The sequence below is a fragment of the Gracilinanus agilis genome, chromosome 4, assembly GCF_016433145.1.
Source record: "Gracilinanus agilis isolate LMUSP501 chromosome 4, AgileGrace, whole genome shotgun sequence".
Classification (NCBI taxonomy): domain Eukaryota; kingdom Metazoa; phylum Chordata; class Mammalia; order Didelphimorphia; family Didelphidae; genus Gracilinanus; species Gracilinanus agilis.
The window spans coordinates 225,730,689-225,753,132 of record NC_058133.1 but is presented as its reverse complement, the minus strand read 5'-3'; the positions used below and the strand labels follow the sequence as shown (position 1 = coordinate 225,753,132).

The following is a 22,444-nucleotide window of genomic DNA, read 5'->3' as shown; positions in this document are numbered from 1 at the left end:
TTTACAATCAACCTTGGGAAAGGAATCATAGCTAGAGGCTAGGGTGTAAGGGAAGGGGCTGCTTATTACACAATGGATACTAAAGGATGGTCCCAAATTCAAAATGTATAAGGTAAGTGTGGAAGTATAAGGATACAAGTGACATGGAGTCTAGGTATTCAGCTATAACCAGGATTAACCTATAACTTATACATGAAAAATTCACATTTATGTAACATTTTCCATCACACATCTCAATAGAGGGGAAAGTATAAGTATTATGATTTCTATTTTATAGCTAAGGAAACTGAGGGAAGTTAACTTAAACACAACTTAAAAGGGACAGAACTGATTGACAAACTCCATTTTTCTGATTTATAACCTAACACTCAATTTGCCACATCATAATGCTTTCTTAACTTGAAAGGCATGAAATGGAAAAGAGGGGAGTGGTCTAGGAAAAATGAATTTAGTGATTTGGTTGCTTAAATCTAGATTTTAACAAATATTGTATTTTAAGATATCTTTTCCTTGTTCAAGATCCTTATGTTACCTGAAATCTTTTGCGGGCAGACTCAAATTAGAAGGCATGAGAAGTTATATTATTTTAGGTATCTGTTTCCAAGCTAGAAATGACTTGGATACAGATAAATATTAAACTAAATTATTTCTGGTAGCTTTGTGCCTAAATTATAGAGTATAATGTAAGTATTAATATTTTTCCTTCAACAGGGTCCAAACTTTCTATGCTTATAAAAAAGTTATCTGTCTAGATTTTAAGTGTAAGGGATAGAGGAGAGATAAGGGAAATAAAGGAATTAGCAACAAAAAAAGTCAAAGATAAAATGTTAATAAGCATTGGTGTTTTCAGAATTCCCCAAGTCACAAAATTTAGACCCACAAAAACCTATTATTTTATTTAATTCTCACACAACCCTATGGGTAGGTATCATTTTTACTTTAGAGATGAAGAAACTGATGCTCAAGAACAGATACTAATATTAAATGGTAGTGCCATACCAGAACTTCAAGCCTAACTTAAGTCAAGAGCTCTTTTCACTAATTAAATTTAAATCCCCTTGAAAAAGAATGATCAAAAACATCCTCATCTCTCTGTATATCTCCCTGATTATTAGTACAAATAGCTATATTTGTAGGGTTTTTTTGTTTGTTTGTTTTGTTTTTACCTTTCAATGTCCTGCTGGAACCTGGCTAGTTGTGCCTTCAGCTTCACTTCCTCTTCTTGTAATATATGAATCTGAAGGTCTCTGGAAATAGTTTCCTTGGATATTTGTGCAATCTGAGCATCCCAGGCAGATTTCATTGCTGCCGCATCTTCTTGAAGCCTACCAAAAAAAATTTTTTTTAAATGTGTATGTGAATATATATAGGTAAAACTAATAATTATATATTAATACATATTATAAATATGTATACACACAAACACAATTATGATATATAACAAGTCCTAATGAGAGGTAATATGGTCTAGTGGATAGCTGGCCCTAGAATCCAAAACATTTATTTATTTATTTATTTATTTATTAAATTTTTATTTTGAATATTTTCCCATAGTTACATGTTTCATGTTCTTTCCCTCTCCCCCAAAGCTCCCAAAACCCCCTTAGCTGACGCACAATACCACTGGGTTTTACATGTATCATTAAGACCTAATTCCATATTATTGATAGTTGGAATTGTACCACAGTGTATCAGTCTCTGTGCACAATGTTCTCCTGGATCTGCTCCTTTCACTCTGCATCAATTCCTGGAGGTCATTCCAGTTCACATGGAATTCTTCCAGTTCTTTATTCCTTTGAGCACAATAATATTCCATCACCAACAGATACCACAATTTGTTCAGCCATTCTCCAATCAAAAGACATCCTCTCATTTTCCAATTTTTTGCCACCACAAAGAGCGTGGCTATAAATATTTTTGTACAAGTCTTTTTCCTTATTATCTCTTTGGGTATAAACCAGGCAGAGCTGTGGCTGGATCAAAAGGCAGATAATTCTTTTAAAGCCCTTTGGGTATAGTTCCAAATTGCCATCCAGAATGGTTGGATCAGTTCACAACTCCACCAGCAATGCATTAATGTCCCAATTTTGCCACATCCTCTCCAACATTCATTACTCTCTCTTGCTGTCATTTCAGCCAGTCTGCTAGGTGTGCGGTGATACCTCAGAGTTGTTTTGATTTGCATTTCTCTAATTATTAGAGATTTAGAACACTTTCTCATGTGCTTATTGATACTTTTGATTTCTTTATCTAAAAATTGCCTATTCATGTCCCTTGCCCATTTATCAATTGGGGGATGGTTTGATTTTTTTGTACAATTTATTTAGCTCCTTGTATATTTGAGTAATTAGACCTTTGTCTGAGTTTTTTGTTATAAACATTTTTTTCCCAATTTGTTGCTTCCCTTCTAATTTTGGTAACATTGGTTTTGTCTGTATAAAACCTTTTTAGTTTAATGTAGTCAAAATTATTTATTTTACATTTTGTATTTTTTTCTAACTCTTGCTTGGTTTTAAAATCTTTCCTTTCCCTGAGATCTGACAAGTATACTATTCTGTGCTCACCAAATTTACTTATTGTTTCCTTCTTTATATTCAAGTCATTCACCCATTCTGAGTTTATCTTGGTATAGAGTGTGAGATGTTGATCTAGACCCAATCTCTCCCACAAAATCCAAAAGATTTAAATTCAAGTATGGCTTCTGACACATACTAGATAAGTGATGCTAGACAAGTCATTTAATCTCTCAGTGCCCCAGGCAACTCTTTAAACCTGAAAACTACAGAATAAATTGATAATCTACTCTCCAATGAGAACTGAGACTTCCTTGTCTAGATGAAAGGAAAATTCAGCATTGTACAAACAGAAGATACTAAAACAGGATTCAGTGGAATCCCTCAACAGTACAGTGACCTGAAAGTTTCCAGGAAATATATAAGATTCCAAAGGAATAAAAAGTAGGAAATTCTAGGAGAAATGATGGAGATTGAGCATGTACTGTTAACTAAAGGAAAAAATTTGCTTACCTTTGTTATTCCTTTGAGGAAATATACTCTTTGACTTAACTCTGCAGTGGATTTCCTTCATGACAATGGGGAAAACTTTTCCTGGTCAAAAAATCTCTTTGTTTTATGTTTCATTTGGTAGTAATAATCATAGTTTTCAAAGGACCACAGATATATAACTGGAAAGGATGCACCTTAAAGAATGTCTATCCAAAGGTTCTTAGTTAAAGCTGGAAAGGACCTTAGAGGCTATCACATTCAACCTCTTCATTTTGCAGATGAGGTAACAAAGGCTAGAAGAGGATAATTGCCTTTTCAAATGCATACAAGTGAATAAGTATCAAGGTAGACTCTCTTACTCAGGAGTGAGTGTTCTTTTCTCTGTATTGTAAAAAGATGAAAGGACATTTGTTTCACAGAAAGGTTTGGAGCTATTAAAAAGAATATGTAATTTCTCAAAGGCCATTCAGTCTACCCTTCTCCGCTTCAATTCCTGGACCTCTTGTAGCAAGATGAAGAAAATGAGACCTAGGAAAGTTAATTGACTCATATCACCTGCCAAGTCTCAGTCTTGGATCACTCCCACCACCCTCTGCCTTCACTCTCATACACATGCTGCTAAACAAAAATAGGGAAAATCACTCAACCATTCTGACTGGGCCCACTACAAATTTATGTTAAAACTTCAATTGGACTCTTACACTATTAGACAATCTTACCTCTCTTATCAACTCACTATCCCACTCTCTAGAGTGTTTTTTCTAAACCTTTTTATTCATTTTCAAACCTTCCATGGTGCTCCTTCTTCCTACTCTCTCAGTTGATAATCTTGCCTCATATTTTATAGAAAAAATTGAATTAATTTGCCATGAACTCCCTATTCTCCTCTCTTCCTTACCATTTAGATGCCTTCTGCCACTGTCTCTCTTCCTTCATCCCAACCTCACATGACAAAGTGGCTTTACTCTTTACCAAGGCTAACCTCTCTACTTATTCAAGTGGTCTCATTCTATCTTTGTTTCTTCTAACAGACTGCCCTCTCTGTAATCTCCATTCTATCACTAATTTTCAACCTCTCCTTGTCTACTGGTTCATTTTCTACAGCAGGGGTCAGCAACCTTTTTGGCCATGAGAGCCATAAACACCACATTTTTTAAAATGTAATTTCGTGAGAGCCGTACAGTGCTCACAGTGCGCGCTCCTGTAATAGCGCCTGAAAAAAAAATTGACTTTATGGCTCCTGCAGAAAGAGCCATATCTGGCCCTCAAAAAAGCCAGATATGGTTCGAGAGTCATACGTTGCCGACCCCTGCTCTACAGACTACAAACAAGCCCACATCTCTACCTTCCTGAAAAAAAACTCTCACTTGATCCTTCTATCTCTGCTAACAATCGTGCTATATCTCTTCTAACCTTTGAACCTAAACCCCAAAAGGTGCCTCCACCTTTTCTCTCCCAAATCTCTTCCCTTTCTCTCCCAAATCCAGTTTCTAACTACTCTCTCCAAATTGCTTATCAGCTCTGGGAAGGGGGCAGGGAATAGGGGAAGGAGAGAATATGAATCATGTAATATTTACAAATAAATAAAACCTTAAAAACAACCCTACTCTCTCCAAAATTACTATTAACTTCTTAGCTGCCAAATCCAATAGTCTTTTTCAAATCCTCATTCTCCTTGCCATTTCTGCTATGGAACCTAGAAAGAGTCAGAATTAAAAATCCTGACCCCTGTATGACATTATGGGCCCGACCCTTATATGACATTATGGTGAAATAGAATTATCCACAAGAATCCCAACCTTGCAGACCCCCAGTCTCCAGGGACTGACCTTATCTACCCTGAAGACCTTCCCCTTCTCCCTTTGATCTCTTCCCCTCAGGAATTCACCTTATCTACCTTAGGACATTCCCCTTATCTACAAGATGTCCTAACCTAAGGACATTCCTCTACCCTGTTCCATTCTGACTAGTACTCCATAAAAACTCAAGCCCAGGTGCAGCTCGGGGTCACTCACCAACTTTAGGTGGGAGACCCTAGCTCGAGCTAGACAATAAAGTCCCTTTGCATATTGCATTGTTGGTTCAAGACTCATTTATTGGGATACTTCTCCGGGCATAACATATGGGGGCTCGTCCGGGATCCCACAAAAATAATTGAGTTCTGACCAGCAGTGGGACTAATTGGGAATTCCCCTAGGATCCTTGCTGCCGAGGCTGCTTGGGTCTGGTGGGCTCCAAATCCATGGCTTGTGCCAGGGACGAGGGAAGAGGTCTTGGAGGTTCATGGTGTAAGGCTAAGTGGCTGGCTTGCCCTATGCCGAGCCAGAACACAGACCGACCCTCTGAAAATGTTCCTGGTAAAGCTGAAGGGAGAGGGGAGCTCTGCCGGAGGGTCTTGTAGGTTCGTGGGGTAAGGAAAAGCCTATTGCCAATCCAGAACCCTAACAGGCTCTCCAAGCATGTTCCCTTCAAAGGAAGAGAAAGGAGCTCTGCCAGGCACGGGTGTCTCGACGGGGGGAGACCTACAACTTGACTGGCCAGAAATTTAAAAAGGTACCTTGTGGGGCTGGAGTCCCCAGTATAAGCTTTGCCTGGGGATAAGATCCCCGAGATTTAAGGAGGAACTTGCAGGGGTTGGAGGCCCTTGCCCGGGGATAGGGTCCCCGAGATTTGAAAAGGAACTTTCCGGTGTTGGAGGCCCTGGACTGGGGTGTTGGAGGCCCCTGGACAGGTACCTGGTGGGTTTGGAACCCCAGCTTGGTGGGTCGAGAGACCCCCTGGCAAGTTGAAATTATACCAGTGGATGCTCTGGGAAAGAAGGCAGGTGGAAGGGTGAGTGAATATACAGTTGGGTGTTTGTCTTGATTGTCTTTTGTCCTAATTGTCTAGTCTGCTTTGGATTGTTTTTTTTTTGTCCACTTAATTTTGATTAAACAAAGGAAGGGGAAAGAGTGTCAGATGCTTCTTAACAAAGGGGAATTTCTTTCCCAGTGGCTGTTCTGCAATCTCCCCATCTACATTTCAAACCTCCCAGACCTTAGTACTGGAGAGGCTGTGCCTGCTTTAGTAGCAGACTTAAAATCTGAATAGGAAGGGGATTTAAAAGTTCTTTTCTTAAGAAATCCAATCAGCCTTAAGACCAGCTCACCTCCAAACTCCCACTGGAGCAGATAGCAATTTTGTCACTGCAAATATTTCTTTTTAATCATGGATCTTTCTAAAGCACTGATTTTTTTCCTTGTCACAAAGTTGTATGTTTCTGTTTACTATTGTCTTTGTCACAGTCTTGTCTCTATGTATTCTTAAATTGGACATTAAAAAAAAGAAAGAAAGAAAGAAAAGGGGGGAGTTTGAAGATTGAACTTCCCACAGTCAAAAATCCTCAGCAGAGGACAAAAGCAAGTATCTGTTCAATGATTTTTTCCTCTTTCTTCCTTTGGATGGGCCCACAAAGGTGCGAAAAAGAGAAAAAATTCAGAGCAGAAAAGGGAGGTTTTACTCCACAATTAGAAGCATTTTTTACTTAAAATTTGATTTTAAGGGTTGAAGATTGCTAATGATTTTTGATATGGTACAATGTAATTTTATTTATTGTGGTAACTGTCAGGCAAATGAGAAATATTAACCAGATTCTGTTGAGCACAAAAAATCATGGTTAGAAGTTTGTTAAGCCTTGGTTTCTACTTTGTAAATGTAAATAAGTCATTCAGATAAAGTTGTAATGTTATTATTGAGAACTTATTCTAGAATTTAAACTTGGGATTTTTCAAATGTATGTGCTGTCAGAACTAGCAACAAGTAATCATATGACACCCAAGAAGTTGTTTTTTTTTTAAATGGTTAATCTATGCATGGGTTTTAATAATACAGGTACTAAGAATTGGGTATTTTGCAAAAGATGGAATTTCTAAACAGTGTTGTTTTGACTAAGAGTTGTATGAATTGTTTTTAAAAATGTATACAGGGAGGCAGCTGGGTAGCTCAGTGGATTGAGAGCCAGGCCTAGAGACTGGGAGGTCCTAGGCTCAAACTTCCCACAGACACTTCCCAGCTGTGTGACCCTGGGCAAGTCACTTGACCCCCATTGCCTACCCTTACCACTCTTCTGCCTGAGAGCCAATACACAGTACTGACTCCAAAAGGGAAGGGAAGGGTTTTTGGTTTTTGGTTTTTTTGTTTTGTTTTGTTTTGTTTTAAATGTGTATAGTGTATAAGAAGGAATCTGTGATCTAGAGATTAACATATATTCAGACTCAAATTGCTAGAAAACAATGATGAATGAATACAAAATATGTATGCATTTGGACTATAAAGAGAATTAAGTTTTCCACCTGAATAGGTTAAGGATATATGATGTGCAAACTGTATGAAATTAGCAAGGGAAATTTGACCAGCCCAGGATCTAATAGGGTTTGATATAAGGATTCCTGTTTTAAACAGAGGTTTGAAAGGAATAAGAATGAATGCTTTGCAATTCAGTTGTTTACATACTGAAAGATTACTAAAGGACTTGAAGTTATTTAGAAGCTGTGGAGTTCAAACTAAAATTCATGAAGAATAATTTATTATGAAAGCTTTGATACATGCAAAATTTTAAATTGTGATTATCTCATTTGTTAAAGAGAGATAAGAGACAAGATTTAAGTCATAAAAACCTAAATCAAGCCAGGCAGTCTTAGGGTAAATTGCTCACAAGCAAACAGGAAGGAAAGAGAGAAATACTTTTAATTGTTCCACGTTGATACTTAGGAACTGATATAGCAACACAGTACATAAGTAAGATCTTAAAGAGTTTAAAGATTAGTATATTTTAATTGTATACTTGAGGGTTTAAGGAGATGTTCAAGCAAGTAAAAGTTGATGGAAAAGTCACGTATATCTTGTAAAACAGGGTTTTTAATTTTTAGCAGTATAGTTGTTATAAAGATGCAAATGGTGAGCCCCTGGGTTGGGGGTGGCAGGGAGGCTCTTCTCTGGAATGAGAGGACTCCAGGCTTAGTTTAGAAGTGAGAAAGATTTATTGCTAAGATGGGATTGGTGGCCAGAGGGATAGCATGGGTGGAGCAACCCTGGGGGGTTGTCCTCTGTGGCATGGCGTGGCAGCATGAGTGAAGCAACTGTCAGGGGTTGCCCCCCAACCCCCCTTTTCAAAAGTGTGGACATGACTCCTTGCACTCGGGCATTAGGTGAGTGGAGGATCTGTCTGGGATCCTTTGGGCTTAGGCTATCAAGGTGTGGCCGAAGGTGTATCTCTTTTGTTACAGGGGAAGGGAGTTTCCCTGTCCATGGCATGCCTGGGTTGGGGGGTGCAGGATCTCTGCCATCTTTGCACAAAGCCCATGTTAATCTCAAGAAGACTGTTTTCCATCCTTATCTATCCTCCCATCATAAGAAGTTTAAAAATATAATAGGTTTAAGTGTTTAAATTGATCATAAATGGTTTTTTTGGGGGGGTTAAAAAAAAGTATCACAAATGGTTTTTCATCTCAGTGTATTAAAGTTGACTAACTTTATTATTATATTTGACTTCCTGGTTTTAAAAATAGATAAGTAGCCTGCTTGTCAAAAGGCTTGCTTTAAGGTTTACAGTGCTTAAAAGGTTTCAAATCTTGGAAATAGACCCTGTAATACTATACATGCTTTGTGATATTCCTTTAAATATGATTTTTACATAAATTGTTGCTAAAACATGTATTTTAAGTATTGTTTGAATGTAAGCAAAAGCTCATTGTCAACCTGACTGTACCATAGGTTTTGTTCACTCCTCAGTGGTTACCTCAGTTTACCAATTTGTACTATGAACTGAATCTTATAATTGATGAGCACTATGCTAAAGGTGCAGTGTCTCAATTCTTGGGAGTTATTGATTAGCATTTCAAGGGATACCAAATGGTATGTTTATTTTTGTGATGGTTACCTAGAGAAGGTGAAGAGGTATGTTGTGTTGGAATACAGAAGAGAGACTTGAATGTCCTGAATATTCAGATTCCTTATGGGTAAATGGAAGTTGTGCTCTGCTTTTAAGCTGAGGGTTTGAGGGGAAAAGAGAGAGGAAGGAGAGAGGAGAGATGAAAGAGAACAGATAGTGAGGTGAAAAAGAATAGATAGATGTTCTACTCTTATAATTGGATCCTTGAACTAGGAATAATTTCTAAAATTAGTGTATATGGTGTTGGGAAAATCACAAATGATTCTGGAATTCTCTTGAAAGTTACACTGAAGAGATTCCTGTCTGAGTTGTCTTAGTCTTTCAGATGATCCAGGTACAGGAGACGATAATAGCTCTGATTTATATTTACTGTGGAGCTACTCAATCCAACACTCCTGTTCTTTAATTCAGGTTTTGTGACTAAAGTGTGATATGTTAATTATTGCCAAAATATGTAAGAATAACTGATTGATCAGCCTGGTAGGGATGTGAAAGGCTTGTTTGAGGGTATGGAAATTGTTTCAAGACTGCTGCTTAGCAGAATTTCTCTGAGCTGTAATGGGAAAGATTTGTCTTTAAGGAAGGAGAAGGCTTCTGGGATCCAATGATGATATATTGCAAAAGACAGAGAATGTTCTGTCATGGTTAGAGAGGCAATTCTAGGGCTCAACCTGGACTGGACCTCTTCTGACCATCTAGGCTACTAATCCTTGAGTGACACAAGGATGGCATGAGCCAGTGACAGCTTTGGCCTATACATATGGCATGAGCCAGTAACAGCTTTGGCCTGTACATGGAGCCCCTCACTATGTGTCCCTTGGGACATGAGGAAAAGTTTTCCCCCTCTGCCTTCCCTTTTTGGAGAAAGTTCCCATAATCAGCACTTAATGCAAGTTGTAAATTAATGTTTCCATCTCCCCAAACAACCTATTAAGTTAATAATTGAAAATTATCAAATTGTTAGGGAACATACTTTGAGAAGTAGGTGAAGTTTAGTGATAGATGACTTATAGCTTGCAGCCTTAATTTACCACAACTGAAGTTTGGATCTTGACCCTGGAAATAACCCAGAGCTTTCTGGATTTCCTCCAGAATCTGGGATAAAGAAATTTATCTGTAAAGTGTTGTTATTCAAGTAGTTATAGATGCCATATTAATGTGGGCTTTGCAAAAGGGTATTCTTTAATAGAAACATCACATGCCAACTCTGCAAACAACTTAGAGATCAAATTTCCTAAAAGGTTCAATTCTTGTCAGAGGATGATTTCTGGGGATAAAATCTGTTGGCTAAGATACCCAAATGTTAGTGTTTAATATCAGTTTCTATTGTGCTAATTTTCTCTCTTTGTATCTGGTGTCCTAGTTTTTGCCCCAGTCCTAGGTTCTATCCTTCTGCCTTAGAAATGGATGCTCTCCCTTGTGACAAGTCTGCCAGTCTGGGGAAACAGTCCTGTTCTCTGAGCCTTCAGGACCCTGGCATTTGCTGCAGAGACACCCCTGAAGACCTTGTGCCCACAGCTCCTCCTCCTCCTGCTCCCCCTCTCAGAGATTCTACGCCCCTTATCAGCTTGAAGAAGCTACAGAAGATTGAAACCATCAGCCCTCTTCCCTTAGATGTTCAGAAGTGGGGGAGAGGGGAGACTGCATGGGACATTGTGGGACATTGTGCCCGGGAGACAGCATAGAACATTGTACTCCCATAGTGAAAAGGTTTTCAGGCAAACTATAGGCAGGAAAATTCCTTTGTGACCTTTGTCATAGATCCTATCAACATTGTATAGCTTATAGTCCTTCAGCAACTGTACGGAGCTATCTCTCTGATACCATCCGATTGTAATGACATTTAAGAATGATTTCTTTATGATCCAACTCCAGAAGTGGGGAATGTGGAACCTAGAAAGAGTCAGAATTAAAAATCCTGACCCCTGTATGACATTATGGGCCCGACCCTTATATGACATTATGGTGAAATAGAATTATCCACAAGAATCCCAACCTTGCAGACCCCCAGTCTCCAGGGACTGACCTTATCTACCCTGAAGACCTTCCCCTTCTCCCTTTGATCTCTTCCCCTCAGGAATTCACCTTATCTACCTTAGGACATTCCCCTTATCTACAAGATGTCCTAACCTAAGGACATTCCTCTACCCTGTTCCATTCTGACTAGTACTCCATAAAAACTCAAGCCCAGGTGCAGCTCGGGGTCACTCACCAACTTTAGGTGGGAGACCCTAGTTCGAGCTAGACAATAAAGTCCCTTTGCATATTGCATTGTTGGTTCAAGACTCATTTATTGGGATACTTCTCCAGGCATAACACTGCAGCCTTTGATACCACTGATCACTCTCTCCTTGAAACTCTTCTCTCTCAGTTCTCAGGACACCATATTCTCCTAGTTCTCTTCCTACTTATCTGACTACTCTTTCTCTGTCACCTTTGCTTGATCCTATTCCAGATCATACTCCCTAACCCTAGTTGCCCCCATAGGGTTCTATCCTGGGACTACTTCTCTTCTTCTTTACATTTTCCCTTAGTAACTTCTCATGCTCCTATGGATTTAATTACCATCTCTATGCTGTTGATTTTCAAATCTCAAATTTACTTATCCTGCCCCAAACTCTCTGCTGACTTCTAATCTTGCATCTCCAACTACTTTTCAGACATCTCAACCTGGATGTCCAGTAAGCATCCTAAACTCAACATGCCCAAAATAGAACTTATCTTTCCCTCTCAAGCCCCCAACCCCACACAATCTTCCTTATTATTGAAGAGGCAATAACATCTTCCTAATCCTCAGGCTGGCAACCTATCCTGGAATCTTTACCCTCTTTCCCTCTATATCCAATCTATTGCCAAGACCTGCCAATTTTACCATTGTAACATCTCTCAAATATGCCCCTTCTCCTCTGTGACATTACTACCCCTCCAGTGTAGCCTCTCATCACCTCCTGCCTGGATTAATTTAATAGCCTGCTGGCAGGTCTGTTTGCTCAAGTCTCCCCCCTCCTCCAATCCATCCTCTATTCTACCACTAAAGTGATTTTCCAAAAGTACAGGTTTGATCATGTCATTCTTGTGCTCAATAAACTCCAGTGGCTCCCTACTGCCTGCAAGAACAAATACAAAGTGTTGTGCTTGGCACTGAAAGTTCTTCATAACCTAGTTCCCTCCTAACTTTCCAGTCTGTTATACTTGACTCACCGAAATATACTCTTAAATCTAGTGACATTAGCCTCTTGGCTTTTCCACAAACTAGCTACTCTGTCTCTGTTACCAGAACTTCCCTCTGGCTGTCTGCCATGCTTGAAACATTCTCCTCCTCTGTTCAACTTAATGATCTCCCTTTAGTTAAGTTTAAACTAAAACCACACATTTTACTGGAAGCCTTCCCCAACCCCTCTTAATTCTAGTGCCTTCCCTTTATTATTCTATTTATTTTCTAAATAGCTTTCTCTGTACATATGTGTGTGGTCTCCTTCATTAGATTTTAAACTCCTTAAGGGCAAGGACTGTCTTTTGCCTCTTTTTATATTCCCAGTGTTAAGCCCATTGTCTGGAATGTAGTAGGTACTTAATGCTTACTGATTGCTTGATTAATTATAAAATACTTAGAAATATACCTATCAATGTATACAGAGGAACTATATAGATGTAACTCCAAAACACTCCTTACAAATATAAACAGACCTAAATAAGTGAAGAAATATTAACTTCTCATGGATCAAGCTAATATGATGAAAATGGTAATATTAAACAAAATTAACTTATTTATTTAGTAATATATCAAACTACTAAAGAAAAAATAGTAATACTAATAAAATTAATTACTTATTCAGTGCCACATCAGTACCACATCAATCAAACTAATAAAGAATTACTTCATGGAGCTAGAAAAAGAATTAAATTCATCTTGAAAATATAAAAGGTCAAGAATTTAAAAGGAAAAAATGAAAAAAATAAGAGAAGGGGCTTAGCAGTATCAAATCTTGGCATATACCATAAAACAGTAATCATCTAAACAATATATTATTGGTTAAAAAACAGAGATCATGCAACAGATAAGTTCCAAATGGATATAGGCCTTAGTTAGCAAAGTTGCACCATTTGTTTTTGATGCTCAATCACAGTATTCTTCATCACTAGTCCTCTTGAATCATGGCTGATCACTGAATAAATCAGAATTCTTAAGTCTTTCAGAATTGTTCCTTTTTACAATATTGTCAGAGTATAAATTATTCTTTTGGTTCTGCTCATTTTCTATGTATTATTTCCAACAAGTTCTTCCCAAGTATAGCTCCTAATTCTTTCGAAGTTGTTTGTTTTTATATTGTTGTTATATATTTTTTTCCTTTCCATTGTCCTAATAGCTTTTTTTTTTTTTAGAAAAATTTGCTATGGTTACATGATTCATGTTCTTACTTTCCCCTTCACCTCTTAAGTCCTCTCCCCTCCCCCACCTACCCCTGAGATAGAAGATGAGCATTTCCACTGGTTTTAACTTGTGTCATCAATCAAGACCTATTTCCATATTATTGATTACCTCAGAGTTGTTTTGATTTGCATTTCTCTAATTAATAGAGATTTAGAACACTTTCTCATGTGCTTATTGATATTTTTGATTTCTTTATCTGAAAATGTCCCTTGCCCATTTATCAATTGGGGAATTGCTTGATTTTTTATACAATTGATTTAGCTCCTTGTATATTTGAGTAATTAGACCTCTGTCAGAATTTTTTGTTATAAAGATTTTTTCCCAGTTTGTTGTTTCCCTTCTGATTTTGATTGCATTGTTTTTGTTTGTACAAAAACTTTTTAATTTAATATAATCAAAATTATTCATTTTACATTTTGTAATTTTTTTCTAACTCTTGCTTGGTTTTAAAATCTTTCCTTCCCCAGAGATCTGACAAGTATACTATTCTGTGTTCACCTAATTTACTTACAGTTTCCTTTATATTCAAGTCACTCACCCATTCTGAATTTATCTTGGTGTAGGGTGTGAGATGTTGATCTAAACCTAATCTCTCCCATATTGTTTTCCAATTTTCCCAGCAGTTTTTGTCAAATAGTGGATTTTTGTCCCAAAAGTTGGGCTCTTTGGGTTTATCATACACTGTTTTGCTGATGTCACTTACCCCAAGTCTATTCCACTGATCCTCCCTTCTATCTCTTAGCCAGTACCATATTGTTTTGATGACTACTGCTTTATAGTATAGTTTAATATCTGGTACTGTTAGGCCCCCTTCCTTCACATTTTTTTTCATTATTTCCCTTGATATTCTTGATCTTTTGTTCTTCCAAATAAACTTTGTTATAGTTTTTTCTAATTCAGTAAAAAAGTTTGATAGGTATGGCACTAAATAAGTAAATTAATTTGGGTAGAATGGTCATTTTTATTATGTTAGCTCGTCCTACCCATGAACACTCCAATTGTTTAGATCTAGTTTTAATTGTTTGGAAAGTGTTTTGTAGTTATGTTCATATAATTCCTGTGTTTGTTTTGGTAGATAGATTCCTAAGTATTTTATATTGTCTAGGGTGATTTTAAATGGTGTTTCTCTTTCTACCTCTTGCTGCTGTGATGTGTTGGAAATATATAGAAATGCTGATGATTTATGTGCATTTATTTTGTATCCTGCAACTTTGCTAAAGTTGTTGATTATTTCTACAAGCTTTTTAGTTGATTCTCTAGGATTGTTTAAGTAGACCATCATATCATCTGCAAAGATTGATAGCTTAGTCTCCTCATTGCCTATTTTAATACCTTCAATTTCTTTTTCTTCTCTAATTGCTACTGCTAGTGTTTCTAGTACAGTGTTAAATAATAGAGGTGATAATGGGCATCCTTGTTTCACACCTGATCTTATTGGAAAGGCTTCTAATTTATTCCTATTGCAGATGATGTTTGTTGATGGTTTAAGATAGGTACTGTTATTATTTTTATGAAAGGACCTTCTATTCCTATACTTTCTAGTGTTTTCAGTAGGAATGGGTGTTGTATTTTGTCAAAGGCTTTTTCAGCATCTATTGAGATAATCATGTGGTTTTTGTTGGTTTGCTTGTTGATATGGTCATTTAGGTGGATGGTTTTTCTATTGTCGAACCATCCTTGCATTCCTGATATAAGTCCCACCTGATCATGATGGATAATAACCCTCTTGATCACTCACTGGAGTCTTTTTTTTTTTTTAAACCCTTAATTTCGGTGTATTGTCGCATAGGTGGAAGAGTGGTAAGGGTGGGCAATGGGGGTCAAGTGACTTGCCCAGGGTCACACAGCTGGGAAGTGGCTGAGGCCGGGTTTGAACCTAGGACCTCCTGTCTCTAGGCCTGACTCTCACTCCACTGAGCTACCCAGCTGCCCTGGAGTCTTTTTGCTAGTATTCTATTTAAGATTTTTGCATCTATGTTCATTAAGGAGATTGGTCTATAATTTTCTTTCTTTGTTTTTGATCTACCTGGCTTTGAAATCACTATCATATTTGTGTCATAAAAGGAATTTGGTAGGACTCCTTCTTTGCTTATTATATAAAATAACCTGTCCATATTGTTATTATAGTATAAAGTGTTTTCCTGGTTGTCGTCACTTCATTTTGCATTCATTTATATAAGTCTTCCTAGATTTTCTAAAACAAGATCTTCCATCATTTCTTACATCGCAATAGTATTCCATTACATGTAAATATCCTAATTTGTTTGGCTATTTCCCAATTGATAATTACCCCTGTAAGTTAGTTTCTAGTTCTTTGCCTTTATAAAAAGTTATGTTAATTTTTTTGTAAAGACATTTTATTTTACCAATTACAAATAATAACAATTTTCCATATAATTTTTCTGAAGTTACATTTTCCTAATTGTCTCTCCTCCCTGCTTTTTCTCTTCCTTGCTGCAGATGGTAAGCAATTTGATCTGGGTTATGCATTTATTATCATGAAAAACATTTTTCCATACTGTTAATTTTTGTAAAAGAATAATTATGTAAAGCCCATATCCCCAAATAAAAACTCAAATAAACTAAAGTGAAAAATTGTATGCTTTGATCAGCATTCCAACTCCAACATTTCTTTCTCTAGAGGTGGAAAGCATTTTTTGTCAGATGTCCTTCAGAATTGTCCTTAATCATTGTATTTCTGAGAGTAGTTTTTTCATAGTTGATCACTGTACAATATTGCTGTTATTGTGTACAATGGTACTGCGTATTTCACTCTGTATCAGTTCATGTGTGTCGTTCCAGCTCACTCTGAAATCATCTTGTTCCTCATTTCTTATAGCACAATAATATTCCATCACCATCATATACCACATTTTGTTCAGCCATTACCCAACCGATGGATATCCCCTCAATTTCCAATTCTTTGCCACCACAAAAAAGAGCTGCTATAAATATTTTTGTACAAGTAGGTCCTTCTCCTGCTTTTTAAGTTGCTTTGGGATACAGACCTAGTAGTGGTATTACTGGATCAAAGAATATGCATTGTTTTATAGCCTTTAAGTATAGTCCCAAGTTGCCCTCCAGAACAACTTGATCAGTTCACAACTCCACCAACAATGCAACAGTGATCCAATTTTGCCACTTTCCTTTACTGTCATACTGGCCAATCTGAAAGGTATGAGGTGGTACTTCTGAGTTGTTTTAATTTGCATTTCTCTGATTAAGAGTGATTTAGAACATTATGTTCATATTATTGATAGCTTTGATTTCTTCAACTGAAAACTGCTTGTTCATATGCTTTGACTATTTGTCAATTAGGGAATGGCTTTATAGTCTTATATATTTGAGAAATGAGTCCTTTATCAGAGAAATTTGTTATAAAAAAATTTCCCAGTCTGTTGTTTCCCTTCTAATCTTGTTTCCACTAGTTTTGTTTGTATAAAAGCTTTCTAATTTAATATAGTCAAGATTATTTATTTTATATCTTCTAAACTTCTCTATCTTTTGTTTGGTCATAAATTCTTCCCTTCTCCATAGATCTGATAGGTAAACTATTCTATGTTCCCCTAACTTACTTATAGTATCATCCTTTATGTCTAAATCATATACCCTTCTCTCCCTGAGGTCTCCTGTCTTCACATAGAAAAAAAAGAAAAAGAAAACTCTTGTAACAAATATGTATCATCAAGGAGAATAAATTCTGGCATTATCCATGTCCAAAAAAATATGTTTTAATCTGTACTCCTGAATCTATCACCTCTCTGTCAGGTGTTTTCATCACGAGTCCTCTCAGATTATATTTGGTCATTGCATTAACAAGAGTTTTTTTTTAATCTTTCAAAGTCACGTGTCCTTATAATATTCTTGTTATTGTATAAATTATTCTTCTGTTCTGCTGACTTCATTCTGTTTATATAAGTTAATATAAGTCTTTCTAAGTTTCTCTGAAACTGTTTCTCATTTTTAAAGCATTTTAAAGCATATTCCATCACTGGAGCCGTCCAGCAGCTCCATGAAGATTCCTAGTGGGTAGGACACACAGAAAGGGGAACCCAAGGACTGAGTGAAAATGGGTTACGGGTTAAGGACCAATGGAAAGAGAACATAAGGCGAGAATAAAGACACACAGACATGGAAAGTTCTGGCATAAGGTAGTCAGATAGGGAGTAAGCCCTGGTGGGCAAGAGCTTCTTACTCAACTGCCATATAGCTACTTTTATTGGGATTACAACAGTATAGGGGGGAAGGGGAGAACCAAGTGGTCTGATACATTAACATTATGAGGTAATCATCATGAGATACAAACTGCAGGATTCTAAGACTTACCCAGATTAGGAGTTCAATATGGTCTAAGGCATCTACAGTTGTTTGATAGATATGTTAATTGATTATTTTAGGTAAAATAAGGAGACTAAGATAACTTCAGGAGTGTAGCCTTAGGGAAGGGTTAGGAATTTGGCAAGGTTGAGGTTCAATTTAACTCAGGGTTACAGAAATCAATCATAAGCAATACAAGAGTCAGTTTTTGAGCACTCTTAAAATAATATTACAATTAATGTATACCTGGATTGCTACACGTCGCATTCATATACTATAATCTAGTAGTTTTTTTTTTATCAAATAGTGATTTTTTGCTTTGGGAAAATAGTTGGAAACTTTGAGTTTATCAAATATTAAGCTACTGTGCCCTTTTGCTTCTTCATATGGTGTACATAAAAAGTTCCACTGATGGATTTCTTCTATTAACTAGTACCAAATTTTTTTCTTTTCATATTTTTCTTTAAAAATCCAAAATGGATCAAAATAATAATTACCAAGGAAGTAGGTACCCAAATAAAAATCTAGAAGGTGGAGGGAATTGGATGCTTTAGGCAAGTTGAAAAGTCTCATTAATTAATCACCTTGATTCAGAAATAATTCTAGATAAAACAAAGTATAATCACCTCTTTCAATCTATTTTCTCCTCTAGTAAAGCAGCTGGCCCTGTGTGGACTATTGATAAGGAAATCCAGCAAACATGGTATGATCAGTACATAGCTAACTAGGAAGACCTTTCCCTAACTGAGTCTTGTAAGGATTATGGTCCCTTATTCTCAATTTTGTGAAGTGGTTTTGGTTCATTCTTTGGAAGTTTAGTCACAGTTGCAAACAATTGTGTTGTCTTTATAAAATCAACAAATTCCTGAAGATGAGAAATAATATTCAGAACTTTGTATTGTCTGAATCACCCATTATGTGATAATTAGACAATATGTTCACATTAAGGAAATTACATACAGCATACTGGAAAAACAGTATGACAAAAGTTTTCCCATGTCTATTCAGGAAGGTCCCCATGCCCCTCTGTCTCAAGCTTCAGAAATGTTTTCCTGATTTCTGCTCCAATCAAGGTCAACAGGTGACATTATGTATGGCTTCTTTTTCTCTAATCTTCCTTCTTTTCTCCCACAGCAAAACTTTCAAAGTCTTCTTGCTCAGATACCATCTATTTATATGTCATTTCAAAGACCTTTAATGATGTTTCTTGGAGAGTAGATGCTGCCTGCCTGATATTTTCTCCTGTTTTAACTATCTTTGCAAGCCAAGAGCTCTCTCATTTTAGAGATTTTCATTTAGTTTGTTGCAATCATCTGGTCTTTGAATTCTTCCATTTTTCTGTAACATGAATAATCCCTTCCACCATGTTGACAGCTTCTAAACATTCTTTCTCAGAATAGTTCTTTGTTAATTCTTAACCAGCTTCTCAATGTTATTTTTGCTTAACCAACTAGAAGGCTGAATCACAATCTGTTGTTCACATCTTATGCCTTTATCTTTTGCAGAAAAATGTACAATCTCATTAGCATCATTGTCAAATGTGATTCCAATCTGTGAAACTCTGCACAATGCTGGTGGAATTCCCATCAAAGTAAACAGTCCTAGAAATCTATTATTTGAAGCCCTCCCCCCCACACACACACTTTAATTTCCACTTGTCTCTGACCATTAAGTAACTACAGTAAACACCTAGCTCTTCTTCAACAGAATAGTTGTGCTTCTATCAATTAGTCTGGTTAAGATTCCTTCTAATGTCTCAATGTGCAGAGAAAGGGGGATGACATCCAGCTGTAACACATCTGAGCTCCAATAGCCTGGCCTGGTCAAACAAATCCTCTGTCTGCTGATCCTTGAGAATCTGCCATGCCACCGACTAAGGTAATTTCTCAAATGTCATTTTTGCCGACTTCACCATCTTGCATGGCCTTCTGTGATGTCCTCCTGATGAGATTAGTGACAATCTCTTCAAACAAAGGTTGGAGCAGCTTTATACTTAAGCACTTGGGTTCAGAAGTAACCATAGTCAAATATGATAAGCTGATGTCAGTCTGAACCGAAGAAAGCTCACACTTAACCTTCTCAACAGGCTTCTGTACTTGCTGAAGAGCCATGCTGCCTTTGGTCAGACTGAGCCCTGTGTCTCTCTTGAATTCTATCCAATGTGCTGGAGCAAGGCCTAGCCAAAGTCTTTAGCACCTAGGAAAATATCCCCACTGGTGGATATCATCCCAAATATGCCTTTCTGAATATTCAGCATAGAAATATCAAGAGTTCCACCATCTTAAGTCATACATAGCAATAATTTAGTCTAATTGTATTTTTTGCCAATGTCCTAGGTACCTTTCTGTAGTCTCCTTCCATCAGCATTAACTGACTTGGAGAATACAACTTTCCATTAGTTTCTTTATAGGTGTCACCAATAGATGAACATACAGTTTTCAAAGAATGCCTCTCCATATTAAGATCATCAAACTGAAGATCAATGAGGTGCTTGGTGGCAGAGAACTTGCTGTTTGGGTTAGTGTTAGATAGGGCTAGTTTGGATGGGGAGAAAGGAGTTCTGGTACCTTTAACATTCTCTAACACCTTTACTTGTTTCCCCTCCATTATACTTACACAGGGGTTAGTTATATACAAGTCAATACCAATACCTGCCTTTTTGACTGCTTATGATACAGTCTCACCTTGAAATGATTGAAAAAGCCTTGTGACCAAGTCCATTATAGCCATCCTGGAAAAAGCTTGCGGCTAGGCCCCAGGAGGCAGCTTTGGAAAAGTAGGTAATAGTGGCAGGGCTGGTACTGAACAGAAAAAAGGGAGGAGTAGGTGATGAAGAGAACCAAGGGTGCCAGGAGGCAGCATCAAATTGTTTTGATGATTAGTAATCTGTATGATAGATGGAAATCCAGTACTTCTAGGTCCCCTTCCTATCAACTTTCCTCCTCATTATTTCCCTTGAGATTCATTTTTCTCCCTTAAGATTCTTTACTTTTTGTTCTTCTAGATGAATTTATTATTATTCTCAGGTCTAAAAAGAGAATCATTTGCTTTTTTGATTGTTTACTGGTATAGCACTGAACAAGTAAATTAATTTATTATTTTAATTTTCATTACATTACTTTGACTTACCCATGAGCATTTAACATTTTTCCAATTATTTAGATCTATCTTTTTTTGTATATATTTTGTTTTATAATTGTGTTCATAGTTCCAATGTGTGTTTTGGCAGATAGACTCCCAAGTATTTTATACTTTCTGTAATTGCTTTAAACGCAAATTCTATTTATTGCGGTTTACTTTTGTTGGTACTATACAAAAATATTAATGATTTGTGTAAGTTTATCTTATATCCTGCAACTTTGCTAATGTTGTTCATTGTTTCATTTGGTTTTTTAGTTGACTCCCTAGGATTCTCTAAATAAATAATCATATCAACAGCAAATATTGTTTCTGGACAGTGTACCAAATAAAGATAGATCTAAATAATTAGAAAAATATTAAATGCTCAGGGTTTTTTGCCAATGTTCTATGTACTTTTCTTCAGTCTACTTCATCTTTATCGGCACTGATTCTGAAAATATAGATAGGTCAGTTTTATTTCTTAATTCAATTTTTTCTTTATAATATTGTTAATTTTTTCAGGAAATAAACCCATTTCTTAGGACTTTTAGTCTCCAATTAATTTTTCATCATTTCATCGGTGGCCCTTTATTAAATATAATTCTTAATGCATTGTGGTCTATAAAAGATGTTTAATATTTCTGCTTTTTTTTTGCATTTGTATCCAAGGTCTTTATGTCCTAATAGATGGTCAGTATCTGTGAAGCCATCATAGCTGAGAAGATAAGCTCCTTTCTATTTTTATTCAATATTTTCCAAAGATCTATCATAACTAAATTTTCTAAACTCCTATTCATTTCACATGAGGAACTCCATTTTAAGTTCCCATTTTCTAAATAAGTATAGGCATCCTTTCCATATTACAGGGGTTAGGGGTGCAGCATCCCTGCAATCTGGAAAATCTGTGTAAAATTTTTTGGCCCTCCCTTTGTATCAGAGGAAAAGTCTGAAATTTTTCTCCTTTTATTGGATTTTTATAGTACCTTGTAAAATGTGGGTTAAGTATTTGGTCATAAGCTAAACTATAGTTTTATAGCTTGATAGTGGGTCATAGTTTCTAAACTTTTTCTGTGTCATATGCTGGCCTTTGTGTGTTATCTGTAGCTTCTCTCCCAAAATTCTCATTTAATTTCTTATGCTGATCTGTGATACCCTCAACAGGGAAAGTCACAATATGGAAGGGATATGTATAGTTGTTATTTTCTTTTTTTTTTTTTTAACATTTATTAATATTCATTTTTGACATGGTTACATGATTCATGCTCCACCTTTCCCCTTCAACCCCCCCCCCCCGGGCCTCCCCACCCTTGGCCGATGCGCGTTTCCACTAGTTTTGTCATGTGTCCTTGAACAAGACCAATTTCCAAATTGTTGGTAGTTGCTTTGGTGTGGTAGTTTCGAGTCTACACCCTCAGTCATGTCCACCCCGACCCATGCGTTCAAGCAGTTGTTTTTCTTATATGTTTCCTCTCCTGCAGTCCTTCCTCTGAATGTGGGTAGCGTCTTTACCATAAATCCCTCAGAATTGTCCTGGGTCATTGTATTGCTGCTGGTACAGAGGTCCATTACATTCAATTTTACCACAGTATATCAGTCTCTGTGTACAGTGTTCTTCTGGCTCTGCTCCTTTCGCTCTGCATC

At 36.8% G+C, this 22,444-nt stretch overlaps 1 protein-coding gene and 1 pseudogene across 1 annotated transcript in view; both read right to left on the bottom strand.

Moving 5' to 3' along the window:
- The window catches only part of CCDC57 (coiled-coil domain containing 57), a 288,612-nt gene that overhangs the window by 160,146 nt on the left and 106,022 nt on the right, over nt 1-22,444 (bottom strand). Inside the window, exon 7 of the mRNA XM_044674503.1 lies at nt 1,167-1,325. Within this exon, the coding sequence (XP_044530438.1) occupies nt 1,167-1,325 (159 nt within the window). The remainder of the gene's footprint in view (nt 1-1,166; nt 1,326-22,444) is intronic.
- On the bottom strand, nt 18,771-20,829 carry LOC123244570 (annotated as a pseudogene).